At 32.1% G+C, this 22379-nt stretch overlaps 3 protein-coding genes, 1 long non-coding RNA gene and 1 pseudogene across 5 annotated transcripts; 1 reads left to right on the top strand and 4 right to left on the bottom strand.

Annotated features, from left to right (window-relative positions):
• Positions 1-3811: 3811 nt before the first annotated feature.
• On the bottom strand, positions 3812-5785 carry LOC108857602 (imidazoleglycerol-phosphate dehydratase 1, chloroplastic). Its single transcript, XM_018631605.2, has 8 exons — positions 5468-5785; positions 5238-5359; positions 5013-5117; positions 4819-4911; positions 4665-4739; positions 4523-4585; positions 4308-4417; positions 3812-4099 (listed from the first exon to the last, which is right to left on the bottom strand). Exons 1-8 carry the CDS (start codon positions 5685-5687, stop codon positions 4072-4074), a joined length of 816 nt encoding a protein of 271 aa, XP_018487107.2. The 5' UTR covers positions 5688-5785; the 3' UTR covers positions 3812-4071.
• Positions 5786-6275: 490 nt separating this feature from the next.
• LOC108822218 (uncharacterized) lies at positions 6276-7173 on the bottom strand. The gene is made up of 2 exons (XM_056985642.1): positions 6424-7173; positions 6276-6335 (listed from the first exon to the last, which is right to left on the bottom strand). The coding sequence occupies exons 1-2, from the start codon at positions 7171-7173 to the stop codon at positions 6276-6278; spliced, it is 810 nt and encodes a 269-aa protein (XP_056841622.1).
• A 2681-nt stretch (positions 7174-9854) lies between these two features.
• Positions 9855-11664, top strand: LOC130512335 (uncharacterized). 2 transcript variants are annotated; one of them, XR_008945842.1, is made up of 5 exons: positions 9855-10188; positions 10273-10396; positions 11061-11129; positions 11230-11282; positions 11487-11664. It is a non-coding gene; the product is annotated as an uncharacterized LOC130512335 (long non-coding RNA). The 2 variants fall into 2 exon arrangements; XR_008945841.1 differs by lacking the exon at positions 9855-10188 and having other exon boundaries at positions 10203-10396.
• Positions 11665-15033: 3369 nt separating this feature from the next.
• LOC108857349 (serine/threonine-protein kinase WNK2) lies at positions 15034-17728 on the bottom strand. Its single transcript, XM_018631328.2, has 7 exons — positions 17541-17728; positions 17416-17453; positions 17028-17255; positions 16723-16943; positions 16472-16629; positions 16040-16397; positions 15034-15862 (listed from the first exon to the last, which is right to left on the bottom strand). The coding sequence occupies exons 1-7, from the start codon at positions 17613-17615 to the stop codon at positions 15144-15146; spliced, it is 1797 nt and encodes a 598-aa protein (XP_018486830.2). The 5' UTR covers positions 17616-17728; the 3' UTR covers positions 15034-15143.
• A 2621-nt stretch (positions 17729-20349) lies between these two features.
• On the bottom strand, positions 20350-21630 carry LOC108858178 (NAC domain-containing protein 82-like; annotated as a pseudogene).
• Between the last annotated feature and the right edge of the window lie 749 nt (positions 21631-22379).

The following is a 22379-nucleotide window of genomic DNA, read 5'->3' as shown; positions in this document are numbered from 1 at the left end:
GATACAAGTAAATCAAAATATCTGTAGGATAGATTGAAAAAAAACACTTCAAAAGACAAGTATTCTAAGACCCTTAAAAATTATGAAATTATTGGTTCTAAAACCAAAGTAAAACTTAATTAGTGTATCTTTAACAATTATTTTACATTAAACTTTAAATAAGCAAGATAAAATTATTCAGACCATAACTAAGATTTAATACATTAATTATTCGTTTTTCTCATTATGTTATATAATAGCGGTTAGTAAAAAAAATAACAAGTATTATATTAAAAATTCGTTTTTATATATACCCAACATATAAAAACTATAGGAAAATCCCGGGCGTAGCCCGGGCCGACCCTAGTTTTATAATGTAAAATGCTTTAAAAAAGTTTAAAAGGGTCTAAAATTAGTAATGTAATTATCATAATCTAATATGTAACTTTATTAAATATTAAAATAAAATGGACATGGACAGAAATTGACTTTTAAATAGGATGAGATCTCAAATGAGACGGGTGAGTAGGACGGATTCACTTATTTTCAATTTTTCTAACAAAAATTTTGAACATTTTTTATTTCATTTTCCAAACACAAAAAATATTCCGCGCTTTTAAAACGCAGATCAAAAATCTAGTTACAGTTTATAATGACAACTAATACCTACTAACCATTCTAGTTAAATCAACAATTTTGTTTTGTCAAAAAAACAATCTCTACTTTTATATTATCTCATAAATTAGAAATTTAATTTTAAATCAACGGTCAATGTATATTTAGTGACTTAATGCTCGGTGATAATAAAATGTTTTTAATTACTCCATCTGTTTTTATAATAAATGTCGTTTAAACCTTTTTGCCAACAAATTGAGAAAATAATATTTTCTATTTATTCTTTTAATACATTATTTTGTTTGGTTTTGTTAATTAATTAATTAAAAATAAAATTTAAAATTGAGATAATTATTTAATATGTGTATTGAAAAAATAAAATGATGAAAAAAAATAAAGTAAAACAACGTTTAATATGAAAGATAAAGAGTATGATTTATTAAGTTCTTATCACTTTTGTTTTTAGTTAATTTCTAGATATTTTTCCTATTTAGGTTGATTGCTAATGACTGTAGCTTTAAATCTTTTGTTGTAGAAAAAAATCTTTAGATTTTTTGCTGTGGTTTTAAATTTATTGCTGTAGGATTTTATGGAAATACAAATCATTTTGAGTATTTGGCTCTACAAATCATTTGTACAGTTAATAAAAAAATTGACTTTAATTAAGGTTTGATTGTTGTGATTATAGTGTTCTAAAAATAAATAAGACTGTGGACAACATCTAAATCAACTACCAATCACACCATGATGTTTTGATTTCAAGTATCTAATCTAATTAATTAAAAGTTGACTCTGATTAATTAAAATAAAAAACATTGACTCTCCTTTTTCAATTTTTATTAGGTTCTTTGTATATATACACTCTTACTTGTTCTGTATTTACAAATACAAAACAACTACATCAGTTTTTTTTTTCATTCTTATTGTATCATTTGAAATGGTTAAAACCAGCATTCTTGGTATTTTCATGATTGTTCTTGTTTTAGGTTTGTTCTACACTTCAAAATTATTCAATATTTGTAGATTTTTGCTTTTACATCGTAATGTTTAATTTGTTCATAGCCTTATTAGTAACAAAATAATTGAGATCATACTAATATATGTTTTCAATATTTATTTAGGAACAGTGACGATTGAGTCACATAAACAATGCATTGACTATATGGTTGAAGGAGGAATTTGTGAACGTAAACAATGTGCTGCTGAGTGTACTGCCAAGTGGAAAGGTTCTGGCAGGTGTGTTGAACATACCAATGACTGCATCTGCACTTTCAATTGTAACACTTAATATTTGTTTGTGATTGATATGATCATAAATTATAATATTTTAATAAAAATGGATTGAGAAATTATAATGCAAATTTTATGCAAATGTAAGACTAATTTCATTTGTACGCGAGGTGAACTCTATTCTGCTCTGCTACCACGGACGCATGATCTTTAATAATTAGCCATATCTCAGAGTCTTCCCAAGTCTTTACTTTTCAAATGTTGAGGGTGATTGGTTTGGTCGTAGGAAGTGACTTTAATTTTAATTTTTGTCTATAACCCTAAATATCACCAATCATACTTTATATTGATTTTTAAAGCTACAATCAAAAAACTAAGCTACAGCCAAAAAGTAAAAAAAAAAATAGCTTTAAAAACTTTGTTTTCTAAAGCTCTATCTTTTTAACTGTAGCAAATTTTAAAGCTATATCCCTTAAAACTAAATCAAAATATTCTACAGACTAAATTCTAAAGTAAATTTTTTACAGTTACAGCTCAACCAATCACCCCCGTTATTTTTTTCAACTGAGGCTAAAGCAGAAGATACATGGACATGGTGTTGTTCTTCTTGTACTACCTCCAAGAGTTGACAAGCACTTTGTGAAGTGTATATTTCATTCCTCCATGTCAAATTGTCTAACTTATCACTTCTTCTCAGATCAAACTTCGTGGCTAAAACCCGGTTCACCTCATCTCTGCAAATATTTGAGTGATCATGTTCACATCCCATTGACCCCTTGTTTTTTCAGTGAGATCCGATACTTAATAGACAAAGTATCCACACAAAAACCTTGTTACGAAGAAATTGATTAACTCAGTAAACAAAGTTTTCCACATTACAAAAAAAACTAATCTAACATTGTTTATGTTTGTTCAATAATTTTCTTTTGAAAAATCATATTTTTCATTTTTGAAGTCTTGCTTTACACACACAAAAAAAGGAAGAATACATATTTTATATATAATAATTTAATGAAAAAGAGACATATAATGTAATGATAGAATCTAAACTAGTTCTTTTTCACTTTGGGAAGTTGGAAAGATGATAGTAATGTGGTGCACTTCCTCTAGCCATTCACCTCGAATATATGTGACAGTCCGGATGAAATTCCAACTAGTATATATAAAAACTTATCGCATCTTTTTTAGAGGATTTTTAATTATTTAAATCCTTAATTAAAGATTAATTGTAAAACAAACTTTCAACTAAAAATCTTGTGAAATAAACCTTCATCTTTATGTCCATAATGTTTTCGCCTCTCCGTGACCTTTGACGTCAACTATTGACGGAAAAACGTTAACTGTTGACGACAAATATTATAGAGGAACGAAAATATTAACTGGCATAAAGATCATGGTTTATTTCACAAGATTTTAAGTTGACGGTTTGATTTACGATTTAACTTTAGTTGATGGTTTAAATTACTAAAAATCCTATAAGTATTGATTATTTAGTAATTATTTCAAGTTTTAGAAATTTCAGGACCGATTCTATTATTAATACAAACTCACTTTTCTTTGTGTAAGGATTGTATGTAATACTATTTTGTTCTTCTTCTTGTGAAGATCAAGAAACCAGTTGCGAGACGTCCACAGATGGAAACTCTACAATTAGTCGACGAGGACAATGAAGATGATGATTTTTCAGTGGATGTATTAGCAGCAGACCTAGTATCATCAGTATTAAGGTTAACAAAATTATTTGTTTGATTATAGAATTATTTTTGTATGCATAAAAGTAAAAGTACATTGAGGCGAAAACAATGGGATCAATTATATAAGAGAACAAATCTTTTGTCAGTATTGTCCAATTAATCATTTTTTTATTTTTTAATAAGGGTTGGGTTTTTGCCAAAAAAAAAAAATGGGTTTTCTGTTAATTTCTTAGACGGTGAATGAAGCGGAGAAAGATGGAAACGCTAACGGTTACCGTTATTGACTACCGACAAGACTCAAAAGGCAGTCGTTTCAAGATATTCTAGCAAATTGTTCAGTCCTTTGAAGTTGCAGTTTGAGTTTGATACAGCAATGGTAAGACATTTTTCCAAAATGCAGAGAAACAAAACACTCTTTGATCAACAGATTAATTATAAAGATGAAGGCATCATCTTCTAAAGTGTGTGATCTTCACCTCATTCACTTTCTAACTGATGATGAACTCGATGATAAAGAGTGAATCTGGGAGCTTTTCTTCTGATTACTTAGCTCTCAGGACCTTGACAAGACTCCTTTTGAACTGCAAAATTCCACAAAAGCAAATAACCCTCCAACACGTTTTCTAACAATAACCTCTCAACTCTCTCATCAAGACAACAAATATCCCAATTCCTCAGGATCACAAAGAGTATATGCTCTTAAACCGAGATATGACGCGATAAATCTTGCATACTCTACGATATTTATCCTATTATCCTAAGTGTGTGTAATATAATGATAAGTCAAACCTTGGTATGGTCCCACCACGGCGAGGATCATTCTCCGTTGCTTGTCTTAGAGCCCTGGCAAAGGCTTTAAAGGTGGCCTCTATTATGTGATGAGAGTTTTCGCCAGCAAGCTGTTGTAACAAAAACTTCTATTAAATACTGTCTTGAAAAAAAGTTGCCAAAGCAGATTACAGAAGAAAATTTTCATGAAATCGTTTGCCATTGGAACACAGTACCTGACGGATGTGAAGTGTCATACCGGAAGTATTCACCAAAGACTGGAAAAAGTGCTCCACCAACTACAAATATAGAAAGGTTTACAAAATTTATAACAAAAACATCAAACATAAGTAAGTAAAAAGAGAAGGATAGAAGAACCTGAGTGTCATAGTTTCCAACTCTCCGAGTTGGAATCTCCAAATTGTAACCAAGATATGGTCTACCAGACAAGTCCTGCAAGAAGTTTTTGATTTCATTATAAACAGTAATGAGAGAATAAACACAGAAGATGCAATAAAAAAAAATTGTCTACCAGGGAAACATGTATGAGCGCTTCATCTAGAGGAGCAGTGAAGTCACCAAACCGATTAATCCCTTTACGCTCACCAAGTGCCTTTAACAAAGCCTAAAGAAAAGAAAAAAAAAAGAACAAAGACGCAGAGATTTCATTACATCACAACCATTACTCGGAGGTTCTAACTAGTAAGTGTCAGTAACTTTACTTACAGTTCCAATGGCAAGAGCTATATCTTCATTAGTGTGATGATCATCGATGTGAACATCGCCAGTAGCTCTAACGTGCACATCAAACAAGCCATGTGAAGCAAGTTGCTAACACAAGGAAGCAGTGAAGAAAAAGGACAAAACAAGATCTTTTCATTAAAACTGTCGGGGGTATATTGAAAAATCATTACAGAACCCAAAGGAAGAGAGGCAAAGCAAAAGACATACATCTAACATATGGTCAAGGAAAGGGATTCCAGTGGAGCTATCTGAAATTCCAGTGCCATCCAAGTTTATCTTCACTGATACATTCGTCTCCTTTGTCACTCTCTTCACTTCTCCTATTCGAGCTGATACACCATAAGAAATATGATTTAGAGTGAAAACAAAAAAAAACATCATCAGGAGAATCAATGATGAAATGAGATTAGCTATATATCACTAGTCCCAAAGCTAACCTGATTCGATTAAGGAGGAAGAAGAAAGAGTTGCCTGGGAAAGGTTATTATTGATTGGTGAAGAAGCGCAGGAGATAGATTGGCGAGGCTGAGATTGAGATTGAGACTCCATCCGCAAAAATCGGGGAAGTGAAGGGGGAACAATCGACGGTTTCTGAGAGGGCGGAACCATAAACCTGAGGTTAGGTCGCACAAGCTCAGCTGAAGATTGAGTAAACATGGTGGTGGACGCACGCAGACGACAGCTGAAGGAACAAGAGAGAGACGACCACCTTTGTATGCCTTTCTTGTTCGAATCCCCCAAACGACGACGCTTCAGCTCTCCATGAGCCACCAATTCAGGTATTAGTGGACCGAACCGGTTCGCTGGAACCAGATAAACTCGTTAGAGCATCCTTATTGCAAGGACCAAAAACCAAGTCCTTAGGTGTATTTTAATAATATAATGATGTTAAGAGACAAAGTGTAGAGACACATCAAAATGATCACATTATTGCTAGGACTTATAGTTGTATCTTAAGAATTATTTTTTTTTCAAAATATTTATTTAAAATTAATATTAAACATTAAAATAAAAAACAGGAAAATAATAGAAACTTGGAAAAAGGAAAAAAATTACAAAGAAGAAATATTAAAGAAACCAACATTTTATTGAATTCATAAAAACTAAAACATCATATCTAATTTTCAAGATGTCCAAACATTTCCCATATATTTTCAATCAAATCTTGTTTTAATTGATGATGAATATGTGGATCCTTAACTTCTTCGCGACGACCATCCACAATAGGTTGTTTTATAGACTTTTTTACGGTAAATGTAAATTCTTCATCTTGAAATTCTTCAACAGTGTCCGAATCCCGTTCATCTTCGACAATCATATTATGGAGTATGAGACAAGCTTTCATAATATTTTTAATTTTTTTTTTATCCCATAAATTAGATGGATTTCTAACAACGGCAAACCTAGCTTGCAGGACTCCAAAGGCACGCTCAACATCTTTTCGAACGGATTCTTGTTTTTTAGCAAATAAAGAATTTTTGGGACCCTGTGGTAGTGTGATAGATTGAATAAAAGTTGCCCATTTTGGATAAATACCATCCGTCAGATAGTAAGCCAAATTGTACTCCCTTCCATTGACATAGAAGTTTACTTCCGGAGCTATCCCGTTAATAATGTCATCAAAAACAGGTGACCGATCAAGAATATTAAGATCGTTCATGGTACCTGGAGCTCCAAAAAAAGCGTGCCATATCCAGAGGTCATATGAAGCAACCGCCTCCAACACTAATGTTGGTTTTCCGGTTCCGCGTGAATACATTCCTTTCCAAGTGCTGGGGCAATTCTTCCACTTCCAATGCATACAATCGATGCTTCCAACCATCCCGGGAAATCCACGTTCTTCACCAATTTGGAGTAGTCTTTGAAGATCCTCCGGTGTGGGTTGTCTGAGGTATTGATCGCCAAACAAGTGGATTATTGCGGCGGTAAAATGGTGCAAACATTTAGCAGCTGTTGTTTCACCAAGTCGTACATATTCGTCAACTGTATCAGCTCCACCACCATACGCCAATTGACGAATAGCTGCGGTACATTTTTGGAGGGGAGATAGACTCGACCTACCGACTGCATCTTGTGTAGGTCGAAAATACTCTACTTCTGTAGAGAGACGATGCACAATACTCAAGAACAAAGACTTGTTCATTCGAAAACGTCGCCTGAATAAATTGTGCGGGTATGTAGGAGTTTCGCTAAAATAATCATTCCAAAGCATGGTGTTGCCATCTTCCCGGTTTCTCTCGATAAAAATTCGTTTTTTCCGCTCTTTTGGTTCTGGAATAGGATTGTTGGTAAAAAATTCCCCGAACGGAACTTCTAAATCTGCATCGTCATTTATGTTGTAATGATAATGGTAATGTCAATCGCCAAGAGAGTCGCCGTTGAGAAGAGAGAGCGGAGAGAAGAAGATAGGTTTGTCAATCGAGACAAACTGCTTTTGCCCTAATTTGCTATGTCCAATCTCCTGCTGACACATGTCTGAAGGACCGGCCCAATTTGTATCCAAACCAAGGACTTTGTGCGATGTCTCTTAGTTTTATTCACCATTTTTCATTTATTTTTAGCCCAAAAACATAAGGACCAGGGCTTTAGAGCCCGCGATAAGCATGCTCTAATAAAGTAGGCAAGTCACATAACCGAAAAATACTAATAAATTTAATTCTCTATTAATAGTTCAACTACTTTTCTGTGAAGAATAATCAAATTATAACTGACTACGTAAATTTAAGAATTAAAAGAATAATTGCTAAATTATCAAAATGAAATTTAAATCAGTATTTTGCACAGTCAATTGTAACTTGTAACTAGAGCCAAAAATATGTGCAAATGATAGTTAAATATAACTGCTAATTTTTATGTTTGCTAACTTTTGGTGTATTAACTGCTAGTTAAAGAATTAAATGCTCATTTTCCCTTACAAATCCATAAAATAATAAAAACTTCATTTTACTGGGACAACAAAATTTCAGTTATATTTTAACCACTCCAATGTAACCGGTCCAGGCAAAACCAGACTATGAAACCGAAAGATTTAAAAATGTAACGCTGGACCACGTTCTGTCTACAGAAACTCTTGATCCGACTCTGGTTCAGTTCAGCTATACGTCCAAAGTTTACAACCGAAGCTGTACTTTTTTTTATAGTAATAACTAGATTCTGACCCGTTTTCAAAGGGCGGATATATTTTTGTTTTACATTTTTAAAAAGTTAAATTTTTATATATGTGTTTTAATTATATTTGTATTTTTATTTTTATAATATTTCTTAAATGATTAATAAAAGATTTTAATAATTATATTAAAATAGTTTGACCACACCTATATCAATAAGTCATGTTCATGTTTTAATAGTATTGATTAAGATTAGAAATTAGAATGTTAGACTTCAAAAGAATGACGTTTGATTAGTTATTTTTATACTCCCTCTGTTCCACTTTAAGTGAAGTTCTAAGATTTTTATTTTGGTCCATAATATGTGATGTTCTCACTATTCTAGGTAAAATTAAATGTCATTCAAATTTTCTGACCAATTACAAAATCATGTACTATTTTGTTATTGGTTAAACTTGTTTTATTTAATGTGATTTTTATATAACCAAGATAAAGTGCATAAAATTTTGTGTTTTCTTAATAATTGTGTAAAAACCTTAAACATCAGTTAAAATGGTACAGAGGGAGTATAATCGATTTGTATTTAAAAACTCATAAATCATTGGAAATTCTATTTTGGAAAGTTAGATTTCTAATTGATTACGCTTGATTTTAGGAAGATAGTTAAGAAAGTTAGTTATTTTTGGTAACTGGTAATTGAACTTTCCGGCAAAATATAAATAATTAACGTAATAGTTATAATTTGAATTAATTATCTCCCTATACATTAAAAAGAGAAGTCACTTTAGTGATTTCTGCTTACGTGGCGATCATACAAGACACTCTCGAATTAATTCTTATAATCTTATTGGTCGATTTTTTTTTAATTTCTTTTTGAATTATTTTTTTCCATCGGCCAAACCTTTCCAAAAACACATACCATGTAATTAATATAGTTATATACGTTTTTAACTAATCGATATATATTTCAAAGGTACTATTATGGTAACTTAATAATGACATATTTAAGTGACAATGCAAATATATTAGAGTATTGGTAATTTAAAAAAAACCATAATATGTTTAGAGTAATGGTAATTTTAAAAAATCATATTAGAGTATTAGTAATTTAAAATAATTTAAAATGTCTCAGAAACTATAATTTATGAGAAAAGAAATTAGAAGAAACCATAATATGTTATTATTTACCGATCACGAGATCCTAATTATTATAGTAAAAAAATTGTTATTGAAATCTAATGAAATCATAATATGTGTAAAAAATGAAACATAATAATTATTATAATTCCGGACATGAAAATCATTGTAAGTCATAATGAAATGAAATCATGTTAAAAAATGAAATCATGTTAATCCTCCTATATATTAAAAGAGAAGTACATTGGACACGTGGCGCTCACACAGCTCTTCTCACGAAAATTCTCGCGATTCTATTGGTCGAATTTTTCTATTTTTTCTTTTTGATTTATTTTTCTACTCGAGTTTTAAATTGGAAAGTCACATTAATTGTTAATCGCACTAATAATTTCTTGCGCAAGAATCGTAATAAATGTCGACCATTAATCATGGCTTGCAGAACAATTTTAATAAATGTCGACTAATCATTAAATGTCTTAATGGGAAATATGTTTTATATCTAATTAGGAAACTAATTATTATCAACATACCTTATTTATATTATTACTTGCGCAAGTCTCGCATCATATAATATGCATATTCTTTTTTAATTTTACAAATTTATTATGTTTCCTTTAATCAAACGTCATTTAATTTACATACCTTATTATAACCAATTACTTGCGCAAGTCTCGCAAGTAATATTATTTGCGTCGTTAATACTCTTCACCATCAAAGGACTATATATAGAGTACAAAGTGGCGATGAAGCAACACAACCATTCTTCTATTTTTATATATACATATTTCATCATAGCTGACTTTTCTTTTGGTTTATATGCAGATGCCCTATTCTAACGATTTCACCACGATGCAGCGAAGAATATGACACAAAAGCTGATGTTTTCTCCTTTGCTTTGATCGTTCAAGAGATAAGTTAAAACCTTTTTTTTTCCTTATGGTTTTTGCTGTTTCTTTGTTCATGTTGTTGATTCCTTTTGAATGTTGGAACTTTTTTAGATGATAGAAGGACGAATGCCATTTGCTGAAAAGGAAGACAGTGAAGCTTCAGAAGCTTATGCCAGCAAAGAGCGGCCACTGTTCAAAGCTCCATCAAATAGCTTTACCCTCATGGACTTAAAACGTTAGTCTTACTCTTTCTCTTCACCATTAAACAAAAAAGAAGGGACAATTTTGCATCGTATGATTGCTTTTATTCAGAGTAAATGTCCGATCAAAACTTTTTTTTAACTCCAATTAGGTTGTCAATGCATTGATTTATCACCAGAATTTACGGGAAGTTATATGAAATTGCATCGTACAAAGCAATCCTTGATATGCAAATATCTTATATTGTAATTACGGTATATTTTTATTGGCAGTAATAAAGGCAATCGTTGATATGTAATTCGAACATTGTCCTAATGTAGTCAATAAGCCATTTATTAGCGTCCAAAACTTTCCTAATATAATCAACTTATTCAATGTGGATTGTCAATTAGTTTGTATACAATTAAATATATTGACTTATTGCATTAATATCGCATTCATTCGTTTTACTATAAATACGGAGACGGGAATGCTTCAAATCCATAACATCTCTTCTGTATTCGCTTTAACTCTTATTTTATTATCCCCTTTCTAAGGATTGAAATGGCCGGTTTTAGATTTTTTTAACGAGTTGAAGCCATATAAGTCAATATTAAAAATTTAGAGTGAAAGCGATTCTAAAATATGTGACGATTAGCTTAGTTGCGTGTATATGCACGTAAAATAACAACCTGAGATAACATTTTGTTTATATACAGACGTCTGTGGAAGCAGTACTCTGGTGTTATAGGAGGACAATTTAAATGGTGATATATAGTTGATCAAAAGTAAGACTCTATTTTCAGTCTATGCATGTTTAGTCTTCCTATTAATATATCAAAGTCGCTTATATATGTTTTCTTACAATGTTTTTACTTTATATTTTAGGGAGATAATGATCCATGGTACCGTGAAGAAGGAACACCAAGATGACTTTATAAGTAACTATTTTGTTTCTTTAATATTTTATAATTTTCCGTATTTTTATTTTATTTTCAACTCATATGTTATATATTATCTTACTCTATGCTTAAGTTTCAACAAAACGATCTAAACTGCTACAAGTACAAACATTTACACAGGTTCTTCAAAGTTTCGATACTAACCTGCTTATAAAGTGCAAGAAGTTTGATTTCCAATTTCAGGTTTGGAAGCAACTGCGTTGGCTGGAAATAATCTTCATTAGTTGATGGATGCATTGAGGAAATTTTCTTTTGGGTAAACTACACACAGCGGCAAGAAGGAGTAGAATCTTTTTTTTTTGGTCAAGAGGGAGTAGAATCTATTATTATTATATACATGGGTGGAAGGATTAAACTGATCTTTAACTTACTGGAACTTTTGTTGGATGTAATTTGTAAATAAAAATACATACATGCAGTAGCTGTTGGGATAATTTGAGTTCTCTTTTTTTTCCCTCCATATCTGTAAGGCAGTAGTTGTTGCCAAAATTATAAATGTAACTCTGATAGGATCTGATCCTACCGATACCAAGGCAGGATCAAATTTGAAAAGACTAAACATATACTGATTCCATCTTTTAAAAACTTAATTTTCTAAGGTTATAGTTACTGCTGTTACCAAATTTTGGGGTCCATGTCTTTTTATAGTTCTAAATAGTTTAATTCAAAAGAATTGCTTTATACTACGAGTATTTCTAAGCTTAATGTAGGCTTAATTAAACATGACATATGGTATAACTTATATTATGTCTACACGTTCGGGTCTTAAGATTCGTTTTTTGATTGGTTTTCTTGGGTCTTAGTCTTTTGTGTCTTAGGTATTTGGATCCAATCAAGTACTTAGGAATTTTTTTTTGGTTCGATTTTGAATTGTTTTTTCTCGAATTTGGGTAGGTTCGGATCTATAATTAAGATATATGTAAAATATATGTGATTTCGGATCTATAGTAGGTTCATGTCGGGTTTGGGTATTAAGGATCCAAAAAAATCTGCAAAGTAACAAAAATAAATTTTTAATAGTTAAAACTAAACCTTTTAAACTCTAACTTTTACATTTAAAATTTCAATTTACTATAAATATCATTAAAATATAAACTAAATATATAAAATAATATTTCTAGATATTTCATGTTTTAAGATCGAGTATGAATCGATTCTTATGGGTGGGAATCTATTCGAGAAGAGTTATGTTTGGGTCCTGGTCTATTCATACCGTTTTTTTTGGTAGATCGTTTTTTTGTCATCTGGCTAGAGCAATTTTATATCTAATTAAGTATTTATAAATTTTTGGTTCGATTTTAGGTTGGTCCCACTTCAGATGTTTGGGTCATATAAAATGTCTATGCCGAATTTCTATATAATGTTAGATAAAAATTTATGAAAAATCTATAATAATTTAGAAATCTTTTTAACAATTTCACCCCGCGCCTTGCGCAGATCCCAATTAATGATGATTACAACATCACGTAACATATATTCGTCATATTTAATTCACAAGATTGATTAGTAATAAATAAGAATGATCTATGTTAACGCATTAAATTCAAAACATCTATGTAGCAATAAAAAAATGTAATAAATTGTATGAATATATTATTTGATACTAACTTGTCGTGCAATCATATTTAAACACAGTAATAAATATGATACCAAGTTGCGCAAATAATCCACATTGAAAATAAGGTAAGTTATTAATAAAAAATTAACAATTTACAAACATGGTAAATTACATTTAAAATCGTGAAGTAAATACTCTTGGGATTCAAATTACTGTTAAAAGAATGTTTACATTTTTGTATTTTTCAAAAAAAAGGTTTACGATGAGGGGGAGAGAGAGAGGGAGATTTAGTGTTTTGGGTATACCCAAGGATTTACAGTTTAGTGTTTAGGATTTATCCAAGGGTTTAGGGTATATCCAAGAATTTAGGGTTTAGTGTTTTTGGTTTTTTCCCAAGGGTTTAAGTTTTGTCCAAGGGTTTAGGGTATAGTGTTTAATGTTTATGATTTACTTTTTTGTGACGATTTTAAAATTGTTAAAAAAAATTCTTCTTTTCGCAGCTACTAATATTTTTTATTTATTTTAAAAACTTAACACAAATTATTATTATTTTATTTATTATCTTTAAAAGAAGATGTACATTAATTGGCAAACTATGATTAGTTGGTAATTCACCCAAGAATTACAACATTCATCTGTTTGACATGTTATTACAACATTTATCTGTTTGATTTCTAGAAAAGGTGATCTTAGAACATTAAGATACCTATTATATTATCATAAATTGATCTGCAGTAAATATGATATCAACTTGCCAAAGCAATCCGTGCTTAATATAAGGTAAGTTATTAAAACCAGTGTTTCGAAAACCGGATTGGACCGGCCGGTCGAACCGGTCCGACCGTGACTCGCTGAAGAAGCCGAGTCTGGTTCGGTTTAAAACCCGGATTTGATAAAAACCAGTAAAACCGGCTGAAACCCGGTAAAACCGGTGACCCGGTTTAATTTTAAAACCCGGTTTTTAAAAATTAACATATAATTAAGTGTTTTTAATTATTACTAGCTAAAATTTAATATTTTATAGTTAGTGTTCAACTATTACTATTTAATTGGTTTATTATTTTTCTAAGAAAAAATGTGAAAATATATAATTTTGACTCTCATATACTATTTTTATTTTACCATATTCTTAAAATTTGAAATGTTAGTTGTAAAAATAAATAAATATGATTGTTTTAGCTATAAATCATTTGTTCTTTTTTTTTAATTTTTAGTTTACATAGTAATCAGAGAGAGAGAAAGAGAGAGAGAGAGAGAGAGAGAGAGAGAGAGAGAGAGAGAGAGAGAGAGAGAGAGAGAGAGAGAGAGAGAGAGAGAGAGAGAGAGAGAGAGAGAGAGAGAGAGAGAGAGATATTTAGTGTTTTGGGTATACCCAAGGGTTTACAGTTTAGTGTTTATGATTTATCCAAAGGTTTAGGGTATATCCAAGATTTTAGAGTTTAGTGTTTGGATTTTTACCCAAGGGTTTAAGATTTGTCCAAGGGTTTAGGGTATAATGTTTACTGTTTATGATTTACTCTTTTGTGACGGTTTTAAAATTGTTAAAAAAATTAATCTTTTGGCAGCTAATAATATTTTCATTTATTTTAAAAACTTAACACAAATTATTATTATTTTATTTATTATCTTTAAAAAATGTTGTACATTATTTGGCAAACTATGATTAGTTGGTAATTCAACCAAGAAAAATTCATGATAAAATATTAAACTAGGAAACATTCCTATATAAATCAAAATTGTGGTAGTTAAAAAAATAATCGGTGAATTAAAAGAATGTTTACATTTTTATATTTTTCAAAAAAAAAGGTTTACGATGAGAGAGAGAGAGAGAGAGAGAGAGAAACCCGCGGGTTAAACACTAAATCTCTATCTCTCTCTCTCTTTCTCTCTCTTAAATAGATACAAGATATTCCGTAATATTTAACCCGCGGGTCCCGCGAATTACCTGTAAATTTGGGCGGAGCGGGTGCATGTATTTTGAATCTTTCATTGCGTATCATGCAGATCGAAATTATGAGTCAAAAAACTAGGTGACCCGCGGGTTGGCGGGACGGACGGAGTGGGTCGATCTGTAGACCCAGCTCTACCCGTATAATTTGAATCTGTACAATGCCCGCACAGGGTGCGGGCCGGCCACCTAGTTTATTTTAAATGCAGTGGCATAAGCTATAATTATTTAGGAAAAATTTGGTTCAAGTACTAGATATACTTCAGTTTTAATAGTTTAGATGTATATAAAGCCATTTGATTAGATGTTCTCATAAAACTAGAGTTTACAAATCTCATATATCCACGGTGGCATCGACAGGAAGCGAGATCGCCCTATAAAGAAGAGGCGGTGAAGCTGACTCCGTCGGTTTCTCACAGCATACCCTTTGATGATCAAGCTGAATCTTATGCCTCGCCTTAAGCCATCTCAACTCTCTCCTTATCTCATTCTCCGACCACCACTCACCTCTCACTTTCTTCCTCGTACTCAAACTCAAACTCAAACTCAAACTCACGGACGGACCCTGTTCTTCTTCTCCATCATCAGAACGCGATTCTCTCAAACCCCAAATATCCGCGTAATGAATCCTGTTGTGTTCTCCGGACACAACAACAACATCACCACCATCTCCGTGCTCTTCTTGTCCTTCCACTTGGTAACTTATCTCCTCGAACCTACCGTGTACCGAAGAACAGCTTCTCTCATCAAACTGATGATGATGCTGGTGAGATTTCTCTCCGGAGAGTTCACTGTTTGATGAGACTGTCTCTTGTATATACCCATTCGTAGCACAGTTCCCACAGAATCCTCCATTTGATTCACTCTCGGCAACGTTGTGATCATCATCAATCTTCCAGTCAGGAACCAACGCAGCAATCTCTGCATCTATCATCTCCGCGATTTTCGCAACATCTTGATTCGTTATGTCCAGTTCAGACACCATCTCTTCTGCTACACTCCACGCTGTGTCTAAAGCTGTCTCAAACGGGAAGTATATGTTCCTTATACGCCCTGTAACACACATTAAGCTTTAGGTTCTATTATTTTAAGTATGTAAATATTTAAGAGACGGTTCTTAGCTTTTTTTTAGTTAAAAGTTAAGAGACCGTTTCTTATATTGCTAAGAACCTCATCCTAAGAACCCCAAATAAACATGCCCGTATCTAAAAAAGTTTGAAACTTTATTACCTTCTGCATCAGAGATTCTGAGCCTCAAGAAGATCCCATCACTACCGTTTCTCTTCCCTTTAATCGAAATATCGACATGGTCAGAGTCTTCCTCGTCGTCGTCTTGCGCGAAAAGATTGATCTCACATATCTGATCATCATTGTAAAGAGGAGGATCTATCAGAGGTTGTCTAAGAAACACACCAGTTTCATCATAACCATTGTAGTAATCAATGGGTCTCATAACATCATCTTGTAAGAAAGGGTCTTGCAGAAGCTCAAAAGCAGTGAGCCTAGACGTTACGGTGGCTAAACACTTCTCAACGAACTCACGAACCTCAGGGTCCTTCACTAAGTAGAAAGCTTCAGGCTTCTTCCCCTGAGAGTAATAAAGAACGTTAAAAAAACAAGACATGACAAAATAATAAAACATTAAAAAAATATCATTTTTACCGAAGTAACTTTCTTGTAGATCTGCGCAGGGTGAGTGCATTCACTGTAAGGGTAATCGAAAGTGACCATCTCTAACACACACATTCCAAAAGCATATACATCAACCAGCTCATTGTACTCCTCATCATAAACTTCTGGTGCCATGAACTCAGGGGTTCCTTTGAAAAACATAAGTATGTAGGTCCGGTCCAGTTAATGTTTCAAAGACATTATTATTTATTACTAAAAGCCAAAATGAAGGTGAAAGTTACCAACGCAGCGAACAGCATGTGATTTACGAAGAATAGCAGCGAGTCCAAGGTCACCAATCTTGACTTCTCCTTGGTTTCCATTGATGAAGATGTTGTCACATTTGAGATCTCTATGGATGATTGGTGGAGAACAGCTATGGAGATAAAGAAGCCCTTTAAGAATCTGCTTACACCATTGCTTCACCGCTTTAATATTCACTCTTCTATGTCTCAACCTATACCTACCAAAAAAAAAAGTCACAAAGACATATAAGTGACTTTTCAGATTTTGGACAAAGAGATAACAAAGACGCCAAGTTGCTTACTGTCTGAGAGTGCCGGAGGTGAAGAGTTCTGTGACAAAATTGATTGATAAATTGTCAGTATCAACCCAAGAAGTGTAGAATCTCATGATGTTCTGATGATTCAGGGTCTTGAGCAGATGAATCTCTCTGAAGAATTTCTCTAACTCCTCAGGATTCCTAGTGAAATTCCGAAGCTTTACTTGGTTCCATGCCACTTCTATCCCTTCATACTCATCAAACGCTCTGTATCTGCAAAGAATGTAGAATTTTTTGGATTGTATTAAATAATCATTAATTAAATAATAAATAAAATAAAGTTGTGACGTTACGAGAGAACGTTCGTTCCCGACCAAACAAAAAATAAAGGTTGTTCGAAAGAAAGACAAAGAGAGAAGATGAATGCGATTACACTGTCTTCGAAGCTCCCTTGCCAAGTACTTCCTCGTACTGTCCAAAACCAAAAAAAAAAGGAAAAAAAAATAAATCAAATCGATTATAAGGAAGTATGAACGTTTAAGTACAGAAGAATCGTACTCTTCCATATCTTCCTGACGGGTCAACTTCAACGAACTCAGAGCAATCTTTAACGAAGCTTTCTTCACCATTCATGGCTCCTAATTCTTGAGAGAGAGATGCTGGAGTTTGTGGAGATGATAGAAAGAAGAAGAAAAGATTAAGTTTTTTTCTTAAAGAGAGAATATGAGGAAACAAGTGTTTTTTTTTCTTTAATGCCCACCTAGTAGTGACACAGCCGAGAGACAGCAAGTTAGGCTTCTCACCCAATCACCTTTTCCCAATACCACGCGTCGGTTTACGTTTTACTAAACCGGTTCTGTTCGGTTTTGTTCCTGTTGAACCAACCAATGAGTACTAAATCGTACTATCATAGAATTATATGAAAATAGCATTCAAAATACATCTGTACGAAGTATGCAAAATTCGTCATTTCAATTTGAATATTCGGCGAATTTTGATAATTTAGTCAGCTAAATTGAAAGAAGAACAAAAAAAACTGAGACTTGTTTGGTTGACAATGGAGAAAATTATTCAAATTGAGGCGTGTGAACAAAAGAATCTAACACTGAGGATTTAAGACCACATAATAATAATAAGGTTTGCGTTCCTATAAAGCGTTGATTGGTTTGGTAAGCTAAATTCCAAGAACCGGTACAGTATATGTTAATAACCGAAATGAAACGGAAATTCGGCCAAAAAAACACTGAACATGGCAAGAATGACCAAAAGAAATATGGACTTGAGACTGGCCAAAAAAGCATGAATTTTTGTTGATTTTTATCAGTTTATTAAGAAACTTTGATTGACCGACCAGATTAAGACACTGTTAACTAACAGTTAAGACGGTGGTTAATCAACGTTAAATAAGATCGTTAAGTAAAATGACGTCGTTTTGAGATGGAATGAAACGACGTCGTTTTACCTATTTTTATTATCAAAAATATGTTGTTCGCGTGGATCGAACCTGAGAATTCATGGCCAAATGACGAGGTTCCTTGCCACTAGACTACTGTCACTTTTAAGAATATCCATAACATGTTTTCTTTTATTGAGTATCAAACAAATCTCGAAAAATCTAAATTCTTTTTTTTTTAATTCCAAAAAATCTTTAAAATTCAAGAAAATTCTGAAAATTAAAATTAAAATTGAAATTCTAAATACTTAAAAAAAATCAAAACATTAAACTTTTTTATAAAAATTAATGTATCTAAGATCATTTGAGTTTTTTTTATCTTAAATACATTAATCATATTTTTTTTTATAAATTAATATATTTGAGATAAAATAGAAAAATGATATTTATCACACTACAAATGTTTTTCATTTAATTATTATCATATTTTAGAAAAAAATTTGTGATAATATCATTTGTTTATTGTATCTTAATTATCATTTGTCTATTTTATCTTAAATACATTATTCATACTAAAATCTATAGTGTGATAAATACCATTTTTATTTTATATTACATACGTTAATTTATTTAAAAATATGTTTCAAGTTTTTTAATCATTAAATTTAATTCGTTGCTTTTCTGAATTATTTTAGATTTTTTTTGAAATTTTTAATGTATTGATTTTTTTTAAAAAAACCTTATTTGTAATTTCAATTTTAATTTTAATTTTCAGAATTTTCTTGAATTTTTAAGATTTTTTGGAATTTTTTAAAAAGAATTTAGATTTTTGAGATTTGTTTGATACTCAATAAAAGAAAACATGTTATGGATATTCTTAAAAGTGACAGTAGTCTAGTGGCAAGAAACTTTGTCATTTGGCCATGAGTTCTCAGGTTCGATCCACGCGAACAACATATTTTTGATAATAAAAATAGGTAAAACGACGTACGTCGTTTTACTGAACGATCTTTGCAAATGTCGTTTAATCATTCTGTAACAGTGTGTTTAATTTGGCGAGTCAGCGATAACTTAATGATTAAAGTTTAAAGTCAAATATAGTTCGGTGTTTTTTGGGCTAGCCAATATATTCGTATTTATTATGGCAATTTGTGCAAAGTTCATGATTTTTTTGGTCGAATTCCCGAAATGAAACTGACCAAAAACTAAAGAAGCCGTTGGTTTATGGACACTTGTGTGTAAAGGCTAAAAGGGGTTTGTCGTATAGTAGAGCAGTTAATGTCACGGATCGAGAGAAAGCACATGGGAGTGAGTCACGGCAACACATAGAAGTGTCTCCTTTTTAGTGATGATGTTTAAGATAGTAAGACACATATGGACCAATCATAACCCACGCTTTTTGTATTAATTACTATCTTCTGTTCACTTTCACTTACTCCCTCTGTTTTTAAATAATACATGTTTTGAGATTTTCACACTTTTTAATAAAACATATTAAAATTTACTTATTAGTGCATAGTTTTTTGTTATTTTATATTTCCTATATTTCTAAACCAATAAAATTTCAAGAAATGCAATTAATGTTTTTGAGATTCACAATTATTCATAATTAGTTGACAAAAATTACATTGAAAATATAAAAAATACATATTTTTGAAACAAAAAAAATTCCTAAAACATACATCTTTAAAAAACAGAGGGAGTAATATTTTACGTGAAATTCATCTTTTTCTCTTCTATTAATTGAGTTTACACCAGACCCAAAAAGAAAATTTCAACCGAAAAAAATTTAACATAAAAAGATCATAAATCCGCCATTGTATTTATTGTTTTTGGAATATGTCGAATACTGAAGATAAAAAAATTTATTACATCGCAAGAATTTCCATATGTGTAGTAAATATCGGTGTAGACACTATCTTCACTTATTGAAAACAGTATGTACAAACACCATTATTGAATTCGCAAGAATTTCTATATGTAGTAAATATCGGTGTAGTCTAAACAAACATCAGGAAGCTCAGTGTCATGCATCACCTATGAATTTTTTAAAAATACTCAACAAAAATTCCTTTTAAACAAAAGATCAACGACTAAAATCATTATAAATTTAAAGACTAATCATGAGTCATCAAAAGTATGACCGAGAGAATTACCTCATACTGGTTGTTGAATCCATCCAGAAGTAAAGACTCACCGTTATCAACAACAAAGAGATCCCGCATATAGTTAAAGTAATTGTCATCTTGTACTGCCTAAGGAACCTCAGGAAGAGGAGAAGAAGAAGACAAGGGAGTCACTCCAGTGATACAATTCTCTGGAGGATGTGAGTTTGACGCTGAAGCAGCTACACTGGTTACTTTGTTAGGACCAGGATCAGGAATAGCTACAAGACTCTCTCTATCTTCCTCATCACGCCAATCTTCATCTTTAAATGAAGCACCATATTGAGAACCATTCTTTGGTCCATGTCTAGTCTTCTTAAAAATCTTACAAATGACAAAGGTATTATGTATGTCTCAACAACAACATAATTAACACTGTTTATCTAAAACATAAAATTTGGTCAAAATTCATTACCTGAAGAACACTCTTCTGCTCCAGTGTTCTGTCTTCAAGTTTGTATTCATGCATAATACAGCCAGTACGTGTTGGACGAGAACTATTCCCATGGTAATAAACAAGAGAGGTGATTTTTCCAACGACCGCACCCTTATAAGTAACATCTTTATCGTTCCTTGTGCTCTTCTAAAAACCAGATACAGCCACACGGCTTGCCTTACCGCCGCTGTTGCGAGACTTATTATACCTCGGACATAAGAAGTACCACTGAAGATTTCCTATCCTTAGGGATGATTTCTCTGTAAAAGATGAAATCTTTTTCAGATTGAAGAGTAACCAAACTACATACAAAACTAAAAAAGCATGAAACTTTAGGGTCTTACCGGGTAAATTTTGTGGTTCAAAAACTTGTAAATGTTGACCTCATCTATGGGATTAGACCTCATAAATTTTCTCCTCAAGTAGTATCTTACAAGTTCCAAATCAGTCGGATTAAACCGATAGTCAGGTGATAAGCGATTTTCCCCATTACAGAGAAACTCAAACACAGTCTCTTGCACCAAAGAAGCGATGTATATATTACAACATCCAGGGCTAATCTCAGTTTGTGATTGCATAAACTAATCAATTATGTAAAAGCATATAGTAGACTTGGAGAAATCAAAGTAACTTCCATCTTTCGATCAATTTACAGATCTATAAACCTCAAAAAATCCTTATTTTGATTTTAAGCGACAAAAAAAAGATTTAAAGAAAACAAATAAAAAACATATCTTTTGTTCACGAAATCGTACAGAGAACAGTGTATGTTCACTTAGACAAAACCCCAAACACAATCCCGTGCACCAAAGAAGCGATGGATTTTTCTTGAAGATGTATAAAAACAAAAACAAAACAAAAACTCCAATTAAGAAAATTGAAACACATAAAACAAAAAAAAATTTGGTTAGCAAGCTCTTTTCATCTTGGTCTAAATAACAAAAAGATTTGATGTTAAATAACGAACAAGTATTGCGGTGGTTAGAGCGAGCAAGGGGAGAGAGAATAATTTTGACTCTTCTACGGTGGTCGGAGCGAGAGAGGAGAGAGAAAAAGAGAGTAAATTTGACTCTTAATTAGGACAGAGCAAGAGAGGGGAGAGGCAAAGAGTAAATTGAACTAGTTAGATATGTCGTAGAAGACGCCATCAAAACTATCTTGAACCACTTGAGCATTTTCTTGATTTGTGTCAAACATGGTTCTGTAGTACACAATGCAACAGTGTCTTTTTAGTGCTTCATAGACTCCACATAACTAATATTGCAGTAGTAGGCGACGAAGGTTTGGTCTGGATTTTGATGAGCGTTCGGACGGAGAACACAACTAGATTTTGCGGTTGAGATGCTTCATAAGTCATTTAATCGCTATGCCCGACCATTTCTTTGGGAGAGACCTTGTTGAGG

This window comes from Raphanus sativus, chromosome 5 (assembly GCF_000801105.2).
Source record: "Raphanus sativus cultivar WK10039 chromosome 5, ASM80110v3, whole genome shotgun sequence".
NCBI lineage: Eukaryota > Viridiplantae > Streptophyta > Magnoliopsida > Brassicales > Brassicaceae > Raphanus > Raphanus sativus.
The sequence above is the reverse complement of the archived record's forward strand: the minus strand, read 5'-3'. Positions and strand labels throughout refer to the sequence as shown.